Raw genomic sequence first — 12,758 nt, 5'->3', positions numbered from 1 at the left:
AAAAAAAGTGATAATAAATATTGTTTCGTAGAATTGTGAAAAATTATTATCATTAATTCCTCTTTTCCAAGTATAGATATTTACCATACGATACCGACACTGGGATACGCCTCAACTTGAGCAGTCATCCGCAGATCTTCCCCTAATTTCACAGTATAAAGCGGATCCAAGCCGCACAGGAAATCCGGGGCTATGTAGGCGCGAATTCCTTTGTCCACGACCAGGATGCATCGGCAGGACACCGAGCCGCTCGCGTTCTTCGCCATCACGGTGTAACAACCAGAGTCCTCAAGCATCGAGTGAATAATTTCCAACGTGTGGAAATTCGAGTCGTTGTTCCAGAATACGTGGCGCTCTTCAAGATCACGAGAATATTTAATTTCGTATGAAGAAATGGTTGGTTAAGGGTATATTTACCGTCTTGTCGAATCTCCGCGCTGTCTTTGTACCACGTGACCTCAGGAGCCGGATGTCCTGCCACTTGACACGTGAGTCTCACAGGGTAGGACATTTGCACTCTTCTGTCCCGAATTCTCATTGTGAATTGGGGCGGCCTGTCCTCCGTCTCGTCCCCTAAAGCTCTGTGATATAAAAATTTCACATCGACGTACTTTACTTAAAAATTACTTGCATTTGTTATTCTATTCATTGTTTTGTTGCTGATTTATCAGTTATTTTAAAATTTGAATTTTAAGTCAGGATTAATATCGTGTATATAAATTATGATAAATAAAATTGAATTAAAAGAAATTAACAACGATATTAATAAAAATTAAAAAAAAAATATTTTTTTTTAATTTATCGTTATATGTTTTTTCACTCCGCTTATTATATTTTTCTCCTTTCTTAATCTTATCTTAATTTATTCCACGCTATTTTTCGAGGATTAAAATTGCTTTCTGCTAAAATTAGTCGCAAAAGTGTTACGGAGAATTTGCAATTCACTTTCACGTAAATTGTGTACTAATTTAAACGCTGATCTCGGCGTCGATTATTTATACCTCGATTTAAATTTCTCATCAGCCTCGATGATCTTTGGGTCATCGACGACGAGCAATCTTGCGAACGACGAAACCTTTCCGACCGAATTGCCCGCCTCGCAAACATATCTCCCGCTATCTTTCTCTTCAACGTTCTCAATCGTGAAGCAACATTTGGATCCGCTACGAGAGATCGACCACCTCGTGTCGCCGTCTGGATCGATTTCCATCGACTCGTAGTACCATTTTATGTCCACCTTTGGATCACCTCGGATCTGTAACACAGATTCGTATAAATCTTTGCAATTATTTTTTCTCTCTTAAGAAAAACAAGGAAAAAGAAAAGTCAGAAATTTTATAAAAATTTCACAGGAACTTGTTTTTCAAACTACAGAATTCGTTGGCAAAGTTGCATTCGATTTCTTCATTATCGAAAAGTACAGTTGTTCGGTGAATAATACACGCGTGTAATGTACTTTATGACACACGCGAAACGACCGTGTGCCAATGTAAAAAGGAAAAAGTTAAATTTAAAGTCCTCTTAAGTAAAAGATATGTGATCGCAGTTGCAATTCAAGCAACAAATTGTGTTATTAAGATCCATTTCGTATTTTAAACGTAATTAATTATAAATTTACCTCGTTTATTATTCATAACGGAGAGACATGTCGATGGAAAATATTGGTGAAAAATCAAAAAAAAAAAAAAAAAAAAAAAGAAAAACATCTCCACGTACTTTTATCATAACCGATGATTGGATAAATATGGACAACACGTAAAGAAATTGTAATCAAATGTAAAAATTCCTTCGCACAAAGATTTCTGTAAATTTCTCTACAATTTTCTTCAGATTAATTATCGTTGTCGCCACGTCCAAATTTTACTCACGCGTGAAAATCGTAGCCGAGTTTAATAATAAATAGGGCGAAACAAAAGTGGCGAAACGAAGGTTGGATAATAATAGCGCACTTGCCTCGCACTCCAATTTGACTGCGCTACCCTCGAGAACTTTCAGTTGACCTGGAAGGATCTTCGTGAACTCTGGAAGGTCGACGGTGTCGCTGACCTTGACGGAGTTCGTCATAGTGACAGACTCCCCCCATCCGTAACGATTTCTTGGAGTTACTTGGAACTTGTACTCGCCCCCAGGCTTCAAGTTGAACGCGTCGAACGCGTTTATCGGTGTCATGCCCAGCTGATATTAGAATAAAATCGATCGATTGAGAAAGATTGAGAAGAAATAGGTGAAAAGGGAATAAATTTAATAAAGAAGAGGAAGAAAAGTAGATAAATGAAATAAAATTAATTACAAGTTGGGGTAAAGAACAGTGATTTTTGTGATTAAAATCTTGTACGAGATTCAATTTTTTATAATCGGAATTTTGTATTTAAATAAGGAAAAGAATGATGATTGAATAAAACTTTTTTGTTTTGAGAAAGAAGATAAAATCAAGAATAAGTTGTTATTCATTACAAGTGTTCTATTGTTATTTTCTTCCGTCAGAAAAAGAAATTAAAAATAAATTATTATTAAAGATTGGCAGTATTTTATACTATAATAAGGGAAAAAAGTCAATTGATTATCCTGATCGTAAATAAATTAATACTGATTAAAGAAGCTACTATGTACTATAATTTAACAATATGGCAATAAGATGTATCAATGAGATAAATAAATAAAATAAAATTTTAAATACATATAATTTCTGAAATGGCATAACATTATAGATATATCTTACTTGTTCTCCTTGAGAAGTGATGCATAATAACACACAGAAAAGAAAAAAACTCATGTTATTGCATAAAAATTCAGAATATCTAATTTTAATGTATGAGACCTCGGCGTGTCAACAAGTTTACTTCTAGCGTGGCACGATTCTCATACATTATATCAATTGATATTTACATTTACCATTATTGGTATTTTTTCTTAATACTTTTCAAGTTGATTTAATATTTGATTTTTCAATTTCTTACGACACGTATTGCTTAACTCTTCGAAAACTTATACGTATCGGTAAGCAATATCGATGATACCTCGACCCATCGTGCACCACCATCGCTGCCCAACAACCAAGCATCGACTCTGTAAGCAATGACAGGCGCTGGTCCTCTTCTTTCAGCTTTTCCCCAACTTAAGGATAGCCAGTTCTTTCCCCCATCAACCACCACCGGCTCGCTTGTAATTGGTCCTGGAACATCTGGAACGGAGACGAATGGAATTGATTTTGAAAAATATTGTTTCGAAGAAAAAGAATTTTTGTAGAAAAGAACTTTTCTATGAAAATTCTGATTCTAATATGAAAATAGATTAGAAGTAGATTTTCAAAACTGGCAAGTATTCATTATTCGAAACCAGAAATTCTACTCGCAATTCAACACTCGCAAATACCAAAATAGAATAATACAAATCTTACTAATAATATTTGAATCTTATGAAATGAATCTCTTACATTGAATTTATATTATCTACACATTGAACTTGATTTTATTACTAATAATTGCCACACGTTACAGCGTAATCACGATGATCTCACTGTTTAACTTGAAGCCGGTACTGCTTACAATCTTCTCGCCACTTAAGACGATCCAAGACGATAAAAACCGCGTTAAGAATCGTAAACAGTTACCACGAAGAGGCTAATATATAAAATACGTAAATTTCATCAAATTCACAAATTTTCTAATTTTAATCTAACCTCTATGCCCGTAAAGGTACTCCAAAAAATCCGTGATCAAGCAATCCTTCTCGGACCACGACCGCCTCAGACGGGTGATCGTCACGTCCTCGTCGCCGTTGTTCACGACGATCCCATGATCGTGCGGCTTCATCCTCATTTCACACCCCTTCTCATCGTTTCATTGAAAACCAGAGTCATGGAAAAATTCCACGTATTCAACGAAAGTTCGAAAAATCGTCGACACCACTCATCTCACGAATTCTCTTGCAAAATTTTTTCTTTGGCAGAGTAAAAAGAAAAAAAATGTCAAGGCGATTGTGTGTTTATTTGCCTTGAAGCCTCGCTGGTAAAAAGTGGGATGACGTACGAGATGACTCGCGTCCCGACGCCGACTGAATTTCGAATTTGTGGACGCTCGAGGATGTTGGAGGGGGGAATCACCGAAAATAACCCGAGTGAGTGAGGTGTTCCCATCGGTGCAGGTACACGTAGTGGGTGGTGTCGCGTATTTCATCCGTCATTACGGCTCGATCGTTACACTTTGTCGTTTGAATTTGATGTGTCGCCTGTTTCACGGATCGATGGATCGTCGATCCACTTTGTATCCAAATTTCTGGCCAGATTTTGACGACGAGTTGACGTTTATTGTTAAACCGTTCACTCGTTGGCAATTGTGTTATGGCATTGGCGATGATTTAAAGCAACAGCTGTTTCCAATGTATTAAGTAAGAGTTCGTGGACAGTTATTTTGTCAATATATGCACGCCAACCGTAGGTTTTTTGGATTATTTTAATTTTAATTTTGTGAACATTTTGTAGTTTTACTTTATCAATTATACGATTTTTAAGGTATTCTCTCTTTCTTTTTTCATATTCAAACATTTATCAATTTCATGATAAACTTAATTGTTGCTGATAAAATTTTCGAAACGAACGAATAAAAAATAGTTTTATTCACGGTTATTGAACCTGGATTAAGCTCCACTTTTGTTACTTCTTTCCAGGAGACGAAAATTTATTTTTTTGTTTAAATTTATGGAGAAGAGATGTATTTGAAAGCGCGCTGCCTCTAAAATTACAAGTTCCGTAATACGATCTAGAATGTTTATTTATTGAATGGCCTACTTTGTAGGAATCAGGTGTTCCTACAGTTCGCTATGTTTATTTTTGCACGTTTTCTGGAGTTAGGAGGGGAAGTATATTATCATTAAATAATCTATTATACTTTTTTTATAAAATGTTTAATTTTGCTATAATTATTTTCATATAATACGAATAAATATAAAAACGACACAAAAGAATAATAATGTTATATAATAATATCCAGTCTGAATATATAATCTAAACGTAAGATTTATCGAAACACTTGTATCTATCAAAATAAAATCTATACAATTTCACTGGACAAAGAATTAAACGATATACAAATATTGAAAAAAGTGTTTGTATATTATTATTTTATAAAGAAATTCACACAAAAATAATGTATAATGGACCATAAGATAATTTATTTTTTGGCGAAATTAATGTTCAAAATTTTGAATATTTTGTTTGATAGAACATTATAATTTGTAATTTAAAATTTTGCTTTATTTCACACTATCATAAAGTTTTATTTAAAAAATAAGAGAAAAAGAATTGAAAACTGTAAAAATTGATTTTCTTAAAATATTCTAAAAATGTAACTCATCATGCACTAGAGTTTTTCAAATTTTCCATGTATCGCTAAGATATTTCAAAGAATTAAAAAAATTAAAAATTACTTTATCTTATTCATCGTTTCAAATAAAATTTTTATCTTAAAAATTTTAACTATTCTTCTAAGCTTCATGAACGCCCAAAATTTAACCAAAATCAGGATTTACTGGTTGATTTTAATAATAATAAAAGCTTGTTAATCGAACTTGCGTAAGAATGGACTTTTGTCTCTCGCTTTACATATCGTGCAATTTAGAATCACGCAAATATTTGCATGAAATTAATTTACAACAGGCCTCGAGACCTTTGGGTCTAATTTGAGAATCGCGATTCCCTTCCAATCTCTGTAAATTCTCTTCCCTGTGTACGCATTTAATCATGCTATCCGAGTTTCTTCTCCGTTTCATTGTCATTGTGATGTATTACATTTATTTAGCAATACCAATTTTATATTTTAAAGGTTTGGTCAAGGAACCGTCACATTTGGCTCTGTTCCAGCATCGAGTTCAAATATTCGAGTGAATCGAAAATGTTTATAATTTTATTCGAACGATCATCACGTTTCTCTTGAAATTTATTTTATTATCTTTTATTGCAATTTTTATTTTCAATTTCTCGTTGGAAAATTTAAGGCTAACCATTTGATATGTGATTCACAGATAACATTATTTTCTTTGTTTAATCAAAGAATTTTGGCGAATTTTCAAAATATTTATCTTACAATTATAAATTAATTATTAATGCAAATATTTCAAAATTTAATAATAATCTAAAGGAATGGAAATCATAGGAAATCATTTTCTTTTTGAATGCAATCAAAAAAATATTTTGCAATTGCAACTATTTTGCAATTGAAATTTTTCAGAAATAATGTAATTGAACATTATTAAAATTTTACTTTTTTGTTAAAAAGTACAAGTCATTGAAGAAAATCAAAAACATGCATTTTTGACATGTTGTTTAAAATTTTTTAATATTTAATTCATTAGAAAAATAAAACTGACTAAACCTAAAATAGATTGACTGTATATTTCTCAAAGAATTCTCAAAAAAATTTTTGTTCCTAGATGCTTGAGAGGTGGCAAAGGAAATTTGACATACGATCAGCCTAGACATTGACGTCATTTCATGTAAAGTCATCATGATCCAGGTCTCGTTTGGACTATGTCCACTTAAATCTGAGCCAAGTGTATGAGTAAAACCCAGTCACTGTCATAGAACTTCTAATTATAATTGCTTGATTATACGTTTTAACGCAATTAGTACTGCTTGACATTATTATATTCACGAAAAACTATTATGGAGAAGGCATTGCATAATTTTCAAAATCAAAATTTCTGTGAAAGAATTTTCTTTTTGTTACAAATATTGAATATTAAATGAATTGTCATCGTTATCTATGTATATTTATTCAATCCCAAAATCTTATACCTGGAAATCATTGATTGTTACAAGATACTTATATAAGATTCCATTAATTCTAGCGATGTTTTAATCGTTTTTATAGAAAAAAATATATTTTTAACATTTTCTAGTTAAAATGACTTAAAATAACATAGTTTCTATCGCTTGGATTTACACCACTATGATTCTCAATCCTTCAATTGATTATAGCAATTTAATTTCCTTTTCTTCATTTTCTCAAATTAAAACAAAACAAATACTTACTCTTCACGTAAGAGAGTTCCTCGTCACGGCTCTCGCTGGACAGACCAAGAAAACTTCCGGTCTCGGTGCGGCTGCTCAAAGAACTCCAGTCGGGTGTCAGTGACCTGGCACGTTGTTTCACCTGAAACAAATGAATGTACAGATATGATATAATTAGATACAACGAATTAAATTTACCTTGATCGAGAAGAAACTTCTGTCACAACCGTATCTGTTTTTAACAAGAATACAGTAAGTGCCTTCGTCTGTTGCTACCACTCTCTTCAGTGTTAATCTCACGTAATCGTCGATCGTTTCCTTGTGAGATCGGAGACCGTCCGTGATGTCTTTTAATCCTTTCATCCATGTAACTGGAAAATGAATACGAATTTAAGCATATCAATTGCTATGCTGGTGAATCGAGCCAATTTATCGAAAATGTTCACAAGATATGTCTCTATCCTGTCGAACTCTACAATTGTTATTATTTTATTAACTTTGTAATTGTTACTGTTATTAATTAAGAGTAACGGACTCACCACGAGGTTTGGGAATTCCGGTGACCCTGAACGAGACACTCACGTCCTCCCCAGAATTGACCGTGATCGATTTTTCCGTGGGCCTAGAAACGAACATGGCCGGTTTCCCGCCATCGATCGCACTCGGTGAAATTACTTCGACCGTGGCAATGCTGTCCACGTGGCCGTAAGCGTTAATTGCTCTGCAGATGTACGTGCCTTTCTCCGATTCAGTGACTTCGGGTAGAACCAACGTGTGAACACCGGATTCTGTAAATGTCTTCGCTTTTGGGATCGAGACTGGCTCCCGCCTTTCGCCGCGGAACCATCTGACTTCCGGTGCCGGTACACCTGTGACAATTGTAAAAAAGTCTTTTGTTGGAATCGATTAATAAAATTTGACGACTGTTTATTATTACAATCATAATAATTGTAATTTATTGATTTTGCAATATTTATGTAATAATGTTAAATATTAATATTGTAATTAAATATTTATTATTTCTGTTCTTTGATTGTTTACATTTCGTATGTAGAAAATTCAAATATTTTTATATTAGTTAATTTTCTCGAGGAATTTCATAAATTTCATTAACTTGATTAATTAATTGATTAATTAATACCTTTGACCTCAACTTGGAGGGCAATGGTGCCGCCAGTGGGAACACTGTAGTCGCTCAAATAACTGGAGAACTTTGGCCTTTTGTAAGTTTCAAGGCTGAAGTAATCGTCGAACAATTTCTCGTGTTTACCCACGATTCGTCGATCTCGTTCTTGAAAAATACACGTTTTTAAATAATTTTTTAAGTAAAGTAAATTTACTCAAAGATATTTAATAGGAATACCATTGAATTGAACAACGTGCGATATTTCTTCGGTTCGTAGATCGTTCATAGCTCTGCAAGTGTATCGACCATTATCTGTAGATTTAGGCGCAGCAATCTCTAATCGATAGATATCATCGTCCAGATAACTTTGTTTGTAACGATCGCCTCGAAGAATGCAACCGTCTTTCAACCAGGAGATGACGGGTGCTGGGTTGCCACGAACTCGACATTCCAGGATCAATTCATTGTCAGATGGTCGATAAGTATCTATTATATTAATACGATAATACTGTGAATGTAAAAATTTATATTTTCAAATTATATTACAAATTCTAACAATATTATTTTCGTACAATTACAAAATCTTATAAGTCTGTAAGTAATCACATTTAAAGGTTTTGGAATCTTTCTCAAAAGTAGCAAGAGTTTTCATGCAAAAATTAAATAGTTAAAAGATACATCTTGACGTTAACACCACGTGTAATTCTTTTTAATTTTTTTTACGTTAAGAAATTACGATATTTCTTCTTAATACATTTTCTTACAAATATTCAACACTAGGTTAGTACATTACTCACCTCTGATCGATCTTGTGAAAGTAGGGGGTGACAATGTTGGTTGGAAATCGGGGTAAACTTTTAACGCGGATTCGGTACTTGCGATTCCATGAACATTCTCGGCAACACAGGTATACAATCCAGAATCTTCGGGGAGTGGTTCGTGCAATTCAAAGTAAGCCATACCGTTATCGAATCGAGTTTTATATTTGTTCGTGGTTATGTCGAGTTTCTCTCCATCCTTCGTCCAGTAAACCCTTGGTTCCGGGTGGCCAAGGACAGTGCAGGTCAATCTCGTCTTCATACCAACCCCTACGGTCCTATTCGTCAATCTTGTGCAGAATGACGGCTTCTTTCCTTTCTCGCGCGGAGCAAGCTGTAAGATAAAATTAAAATCATTTTTTTTTTTGACAAATCTTTTTTCCGATATTTGACAATTTTTTTTTTATCATTCTTCACGAGATAATCTTATTCTTGGTTTTTATATAGACTTATAAATATGTAATTTTTTAATATCTTTGAATCTAAATACTTCTTGAATATTCTTAGAACAATACTTTAACAACTATTATATATTTGCTTAATAACAATTTTAATTATTATCTATATTAATATTTTATTTCTTAATAAAGAACTTATATATTCTTACCTTGTCTTTAATAGGAGGTAAATATATGGAAAGATTCGATCCATCCAGATTCGTTCGTGATGTCATCTTTGGTCTCCCGCCATATTTCGGTGGTTTGCTAACACTAACAGCTGTGATAGTCGCGTCACTATCCCCCGTCGAATAATCATCGTACTTTAACAAACTGATGGATCTCGCTCGAGTAATTCGATCGTCCCTTTTTCTTCTTCTCCTGTAATACGTTCCTGTATCGAAATAGTATCTGTCGATCGAAGTATCTCTCAATTTATAATCGAGAAAATCGTCGATCCTCTTCCTTGTTAGAGAAGTAAGAGAATCTCTCCAACTGTATGATCTGGAAGTGCTGGAAAGTCCAGAATCGAAACCAGAATCATATCGATAAGATTTGTCTCGTTTGTCTCGCCAAACAAGATCCATATCGGAAGAAGTGGTTTTTGTTTTTTCAATTCTAAACGCGTCTTCCGTCATTTTTCGGAACAATTGATCGGATTCACCTTGTCGCATTCGTGACCAAGTGTCGTCTCTTATCTGTTCTTGTCTTCGTTTTCGAAGTCTGGATGCTTCTTCGTCGTATCGCCTTCTTAAACGTTCTTCTTCCTCTTTCATCGTTCGTGCTGCTTCTTCTCTTCTTAATTGCCTGTCAGCTTCCCTTCTATCTCTCCTCTCTTCGTCTTCTCGTCGCAAACGTTCCATTTCTTCTCGTTTCTGTCGCTCCTCAGCTCTTCTTCTTTCCAAACGTTCAGTTTCTCTTTTTTTCATAGCTTCCTCATCTTCTTTCCATTGCCTTTCCGTCTCTTTTCTCTTTCTTTTGCGTTCTTCCTCCCTTTTGATTTTTTCTTCTTCTTCTCTGCGTAACTTGGCCATCTCTTCCTGCCTTCTTTGTTCACGTTCCATTCTTCTACGTTCGTGAGCTTCGTCTTCTTTTCTTAGTCGTTCCTCCTCCGCTTTTCTCACTTTTTCAGTTTCCTGTCTTATTTGCTTCTCTTGTTCTTCTCTTCGACGTTTAGCTTCCTCCCGTTTTTGTTCCTCTCTCTCTTGTTTTTTCTTCAATCGTTCTGCTTCCTCAGCTTTTCTATGTTCTTCTTCCTCTTTCTTCAACTTCAGTCTCTCCTCTTTCTTTTTACGTTCCTCTTCCTCGCGTTTGAGCTTCTCCTCTTCTTCTTTTTTCGCACGCTCTTCTCTCTCATGTCTCCTTTGTTCTTGCTCCTTTTTACGTTTTTCAGCTTCTTCTCGTTCCTTGCGTTCATCTTCCTCTTGTTGTAATTTTCTTTCCTCTTTCTTTTTTCGTAATTTTTCCTCCTGTTGTTTCAAAGCTTCTGATTCAAATTCTTTTGCTTTTTCAATTTCTTCTTCCTTCTTTTTACGAATTTCTTCTTGTTTCGCTTTTTCAGCCTTCTCTTTTTCTTGACGTTCTTTTTCTTGTTTTAATTTCTGTGCTTTTTCTTCTTCCTTTTTACGTTCTTCTTCCTGCTTCTCTATCTCCTCCTTTTGCTTACGCTCCTCTTCTTGTTTCAATTTTTCAATCTCCTCTTTTTTAAGTTCCTCTTCTTCTTGTTTCAATTTCTCTGCTTCTTTTTTCTTTTTACGTGCAGTATCTTCTTTCTTTTTAGATTTCTTTTCTTGCTCCAACTTTTTAGTTTCCTTTGTTTTAAGTTCTTCTTTTTGTTTTAATTTCTCAGCTTCTTCTTTTTTCTTTTGTTCTTCTTGTTTCAATCTTTCAGCTTCCTCTTTTTTCTTACGCTCTTCTTCTTGTTTTAGCTTCTCAGCTTCTTCTTTTTTCTTATGCTCTTCTTCCTGTTTTATTTTTTCAGCTTCCTCTTTTTTCTTACGCTCTTCTTCCTGTTTTAATTTTTCAGCTTCCTCTTTTTTCTTACGCTCTTCTTCTTGTTTTAGCTTCTCAGCCTCTTCTTTTTTCTTACGCTCTTCTTCTTGTTTTAGTTTTTCAGCTTCCTCTTTTTTCTTACGCTCTTCTTCTTGTTTCAGTTTTTCAGCTTCCTCTTTTTTCTTACGCTCTTCTTCTTGTTTTAGCTTCTCAGCCTCTTCTTTTTTCTTACGCTCTTTTTCTTGTTTTAGTTTTTCAGCTTCCTCTTTTTTCTTACGCTCTTCTTCTTGTTTTAGCTTCTCAGCCTCTTCTTTTTCCTTATGCTCTTCTTCTTGTTTTAGTTTTTCAGCTTCCTCTTTTTTCTTACGCTCTTCTTTCTGTTTTAGTTTTTCAGCTTCCTCTTTTTTCTTACGCTCTTCTTCCTGTTTTAATTTTTCAGCTTCCTCTTTTTTCTTACGCTCTTCTTCTTGTTTTAGCTTCTCAGCCTCTTCTTTTTTCTTACGCTCTTCTTCTTGTTTTAGTTTTTCAGCTTCCTCTTTTTTCTTATGCTCTTCTTCCTGTTTTAGTTTTTCAGCTTCCTCTTTTTTCTTACGCTCTTCTTCTTGTTTTAGCTTCTCAGCTTCCTCTTTTTTCTTACGCTCTTCTTCTTGTTTTAGCTTCTCAGCTTCCTCTTTTTTCTTACGCTCTTCTTCTTGTTTCAGTTTTTCAGCTTCCTCTTTTTTCTTACGCTCTTCTTCTTGTTTTAGCTTCTCAGCCTCTTCTTTTTTCTTACGCTCTTCTTCTTGTTTTAATTTTTCAGCTTCCTCTTTTTTCTTACGCTCTTCTTCTTGTTTTAGCTTCTCAGCCTCTTCTTTTTTCTTACGCTCTTCTTCTTGTTTTAGTTTTTCAGCTTCCTCTTTTTTCTTACGCTCTTCTTCTTGTTTCAGTTTTTCAGATTTCTCTTTTTTGTTACGCTCTTCTTCTTGTTTTAGCTTCTCAGCTTCCTCTTTTTTCTTACGCTCTTCTTCTTGTTTCAGTTTTTCAGCTTCCTCTTTTTTCTTACGCTCTTCTTCTTGTTTTAGTTTTTCAATTTCCTCTTTTTTCTTACGCTCTTCTTCTTGTTTTAGTTTTTCAGCTTCCTCTTTTTTCTTATGCTCTTCTTCCTGTTTTAGTTTTTCAGCTTCCGTTTTTTCCTTACGTTTTTCTTCTTTTTCTTTCTGTTTACGTTCCTCTTCTTGTTTTAATTTTTCAGTTTCCTCTTTCTTCTTATGTTCTTTTTCCTGTTTAAACTTTTGTTGTTCTTCTTCTTTTTTACGTTTCTCTTCCTCCTGTTTTAATTTCTCAGCTTCTTCGATCTTTCTATATTCTTCTTCCTCTTGCTTCAGTTTCTCAGCTTCTTT

At 34.2% G+C, this 12,758-nt stretch overlaps 1 protein-coding gene and 1 long non-coding RNA gene across 2 annotated transcripts in view; one reads left to right on the top strand and one right to left on the bottom strand.

Moving 5' to 3' along the window:
• The window catches only part of LOC100869469 (uncharacterized), a 66,775-nt gene that overhangs the window by 23,985 nt on the left and 30,032 nt on the right, over positions 1–12,758 (bottom strand). The window contains 12 exon segments of the mRNA XM_086910097.1: positions 85–355; positions 418–581; positions 1,002–1,255; positions 1,954–2,175; positions 3,018–3,181; positions 7,028–7,148; positions 7,205–7,377; positions 7,546–7,875; positions 8,148–8,297; positions 8,370–8,618; positions 8,930–9,284; positions 9,558–12,757. Of these exon segments, the coding sequence (XP_086766223.1) occupies positions 85–355; positions 418–581; positions 1,002–1,255; positions 1,954–2,175; positions 3,018–3,181; positions 7,028–7,148; positions 7,205–7,377; positions 7,546–7,875; positions 8,148–8,297; positions 8,370–8,618; positions 8,930–9,284; positions 9,558–12,757 (5,653 nt within the window).
• Positions 4,115–6,755, top strand: LOC147657382 (uncharacterized). Its single transcript, XR_015292559.1, has 2 exons — positions 4,115–4,432; positions 6,427–6,755. It is a non-coding gene; the product is annotated as an uncharacterized LOC147657382 (long non-coding RNA).

The sequence above is a fragment of the Apis florea genome, unplaced genomic scaffold (genome assembly GCF_048593485.1).
Source record: "Apis florea isolate Af1SG1 unplaced genomic scaffold, ASM4859348v1 contig_3170_pilon, whole genome shotgun sequence".
In the NCBI taxonomy this organism is placed as follows: Eukaryota; Metazoa; Arthropoda; class Insecta; order Hymenoptera; family Apidae; genus Apis; species Apis florea.
Note: the sequence above shows the minus strand (reverse complement) of the source record. Positions and strands in the feature narration are given on the sequence as shown.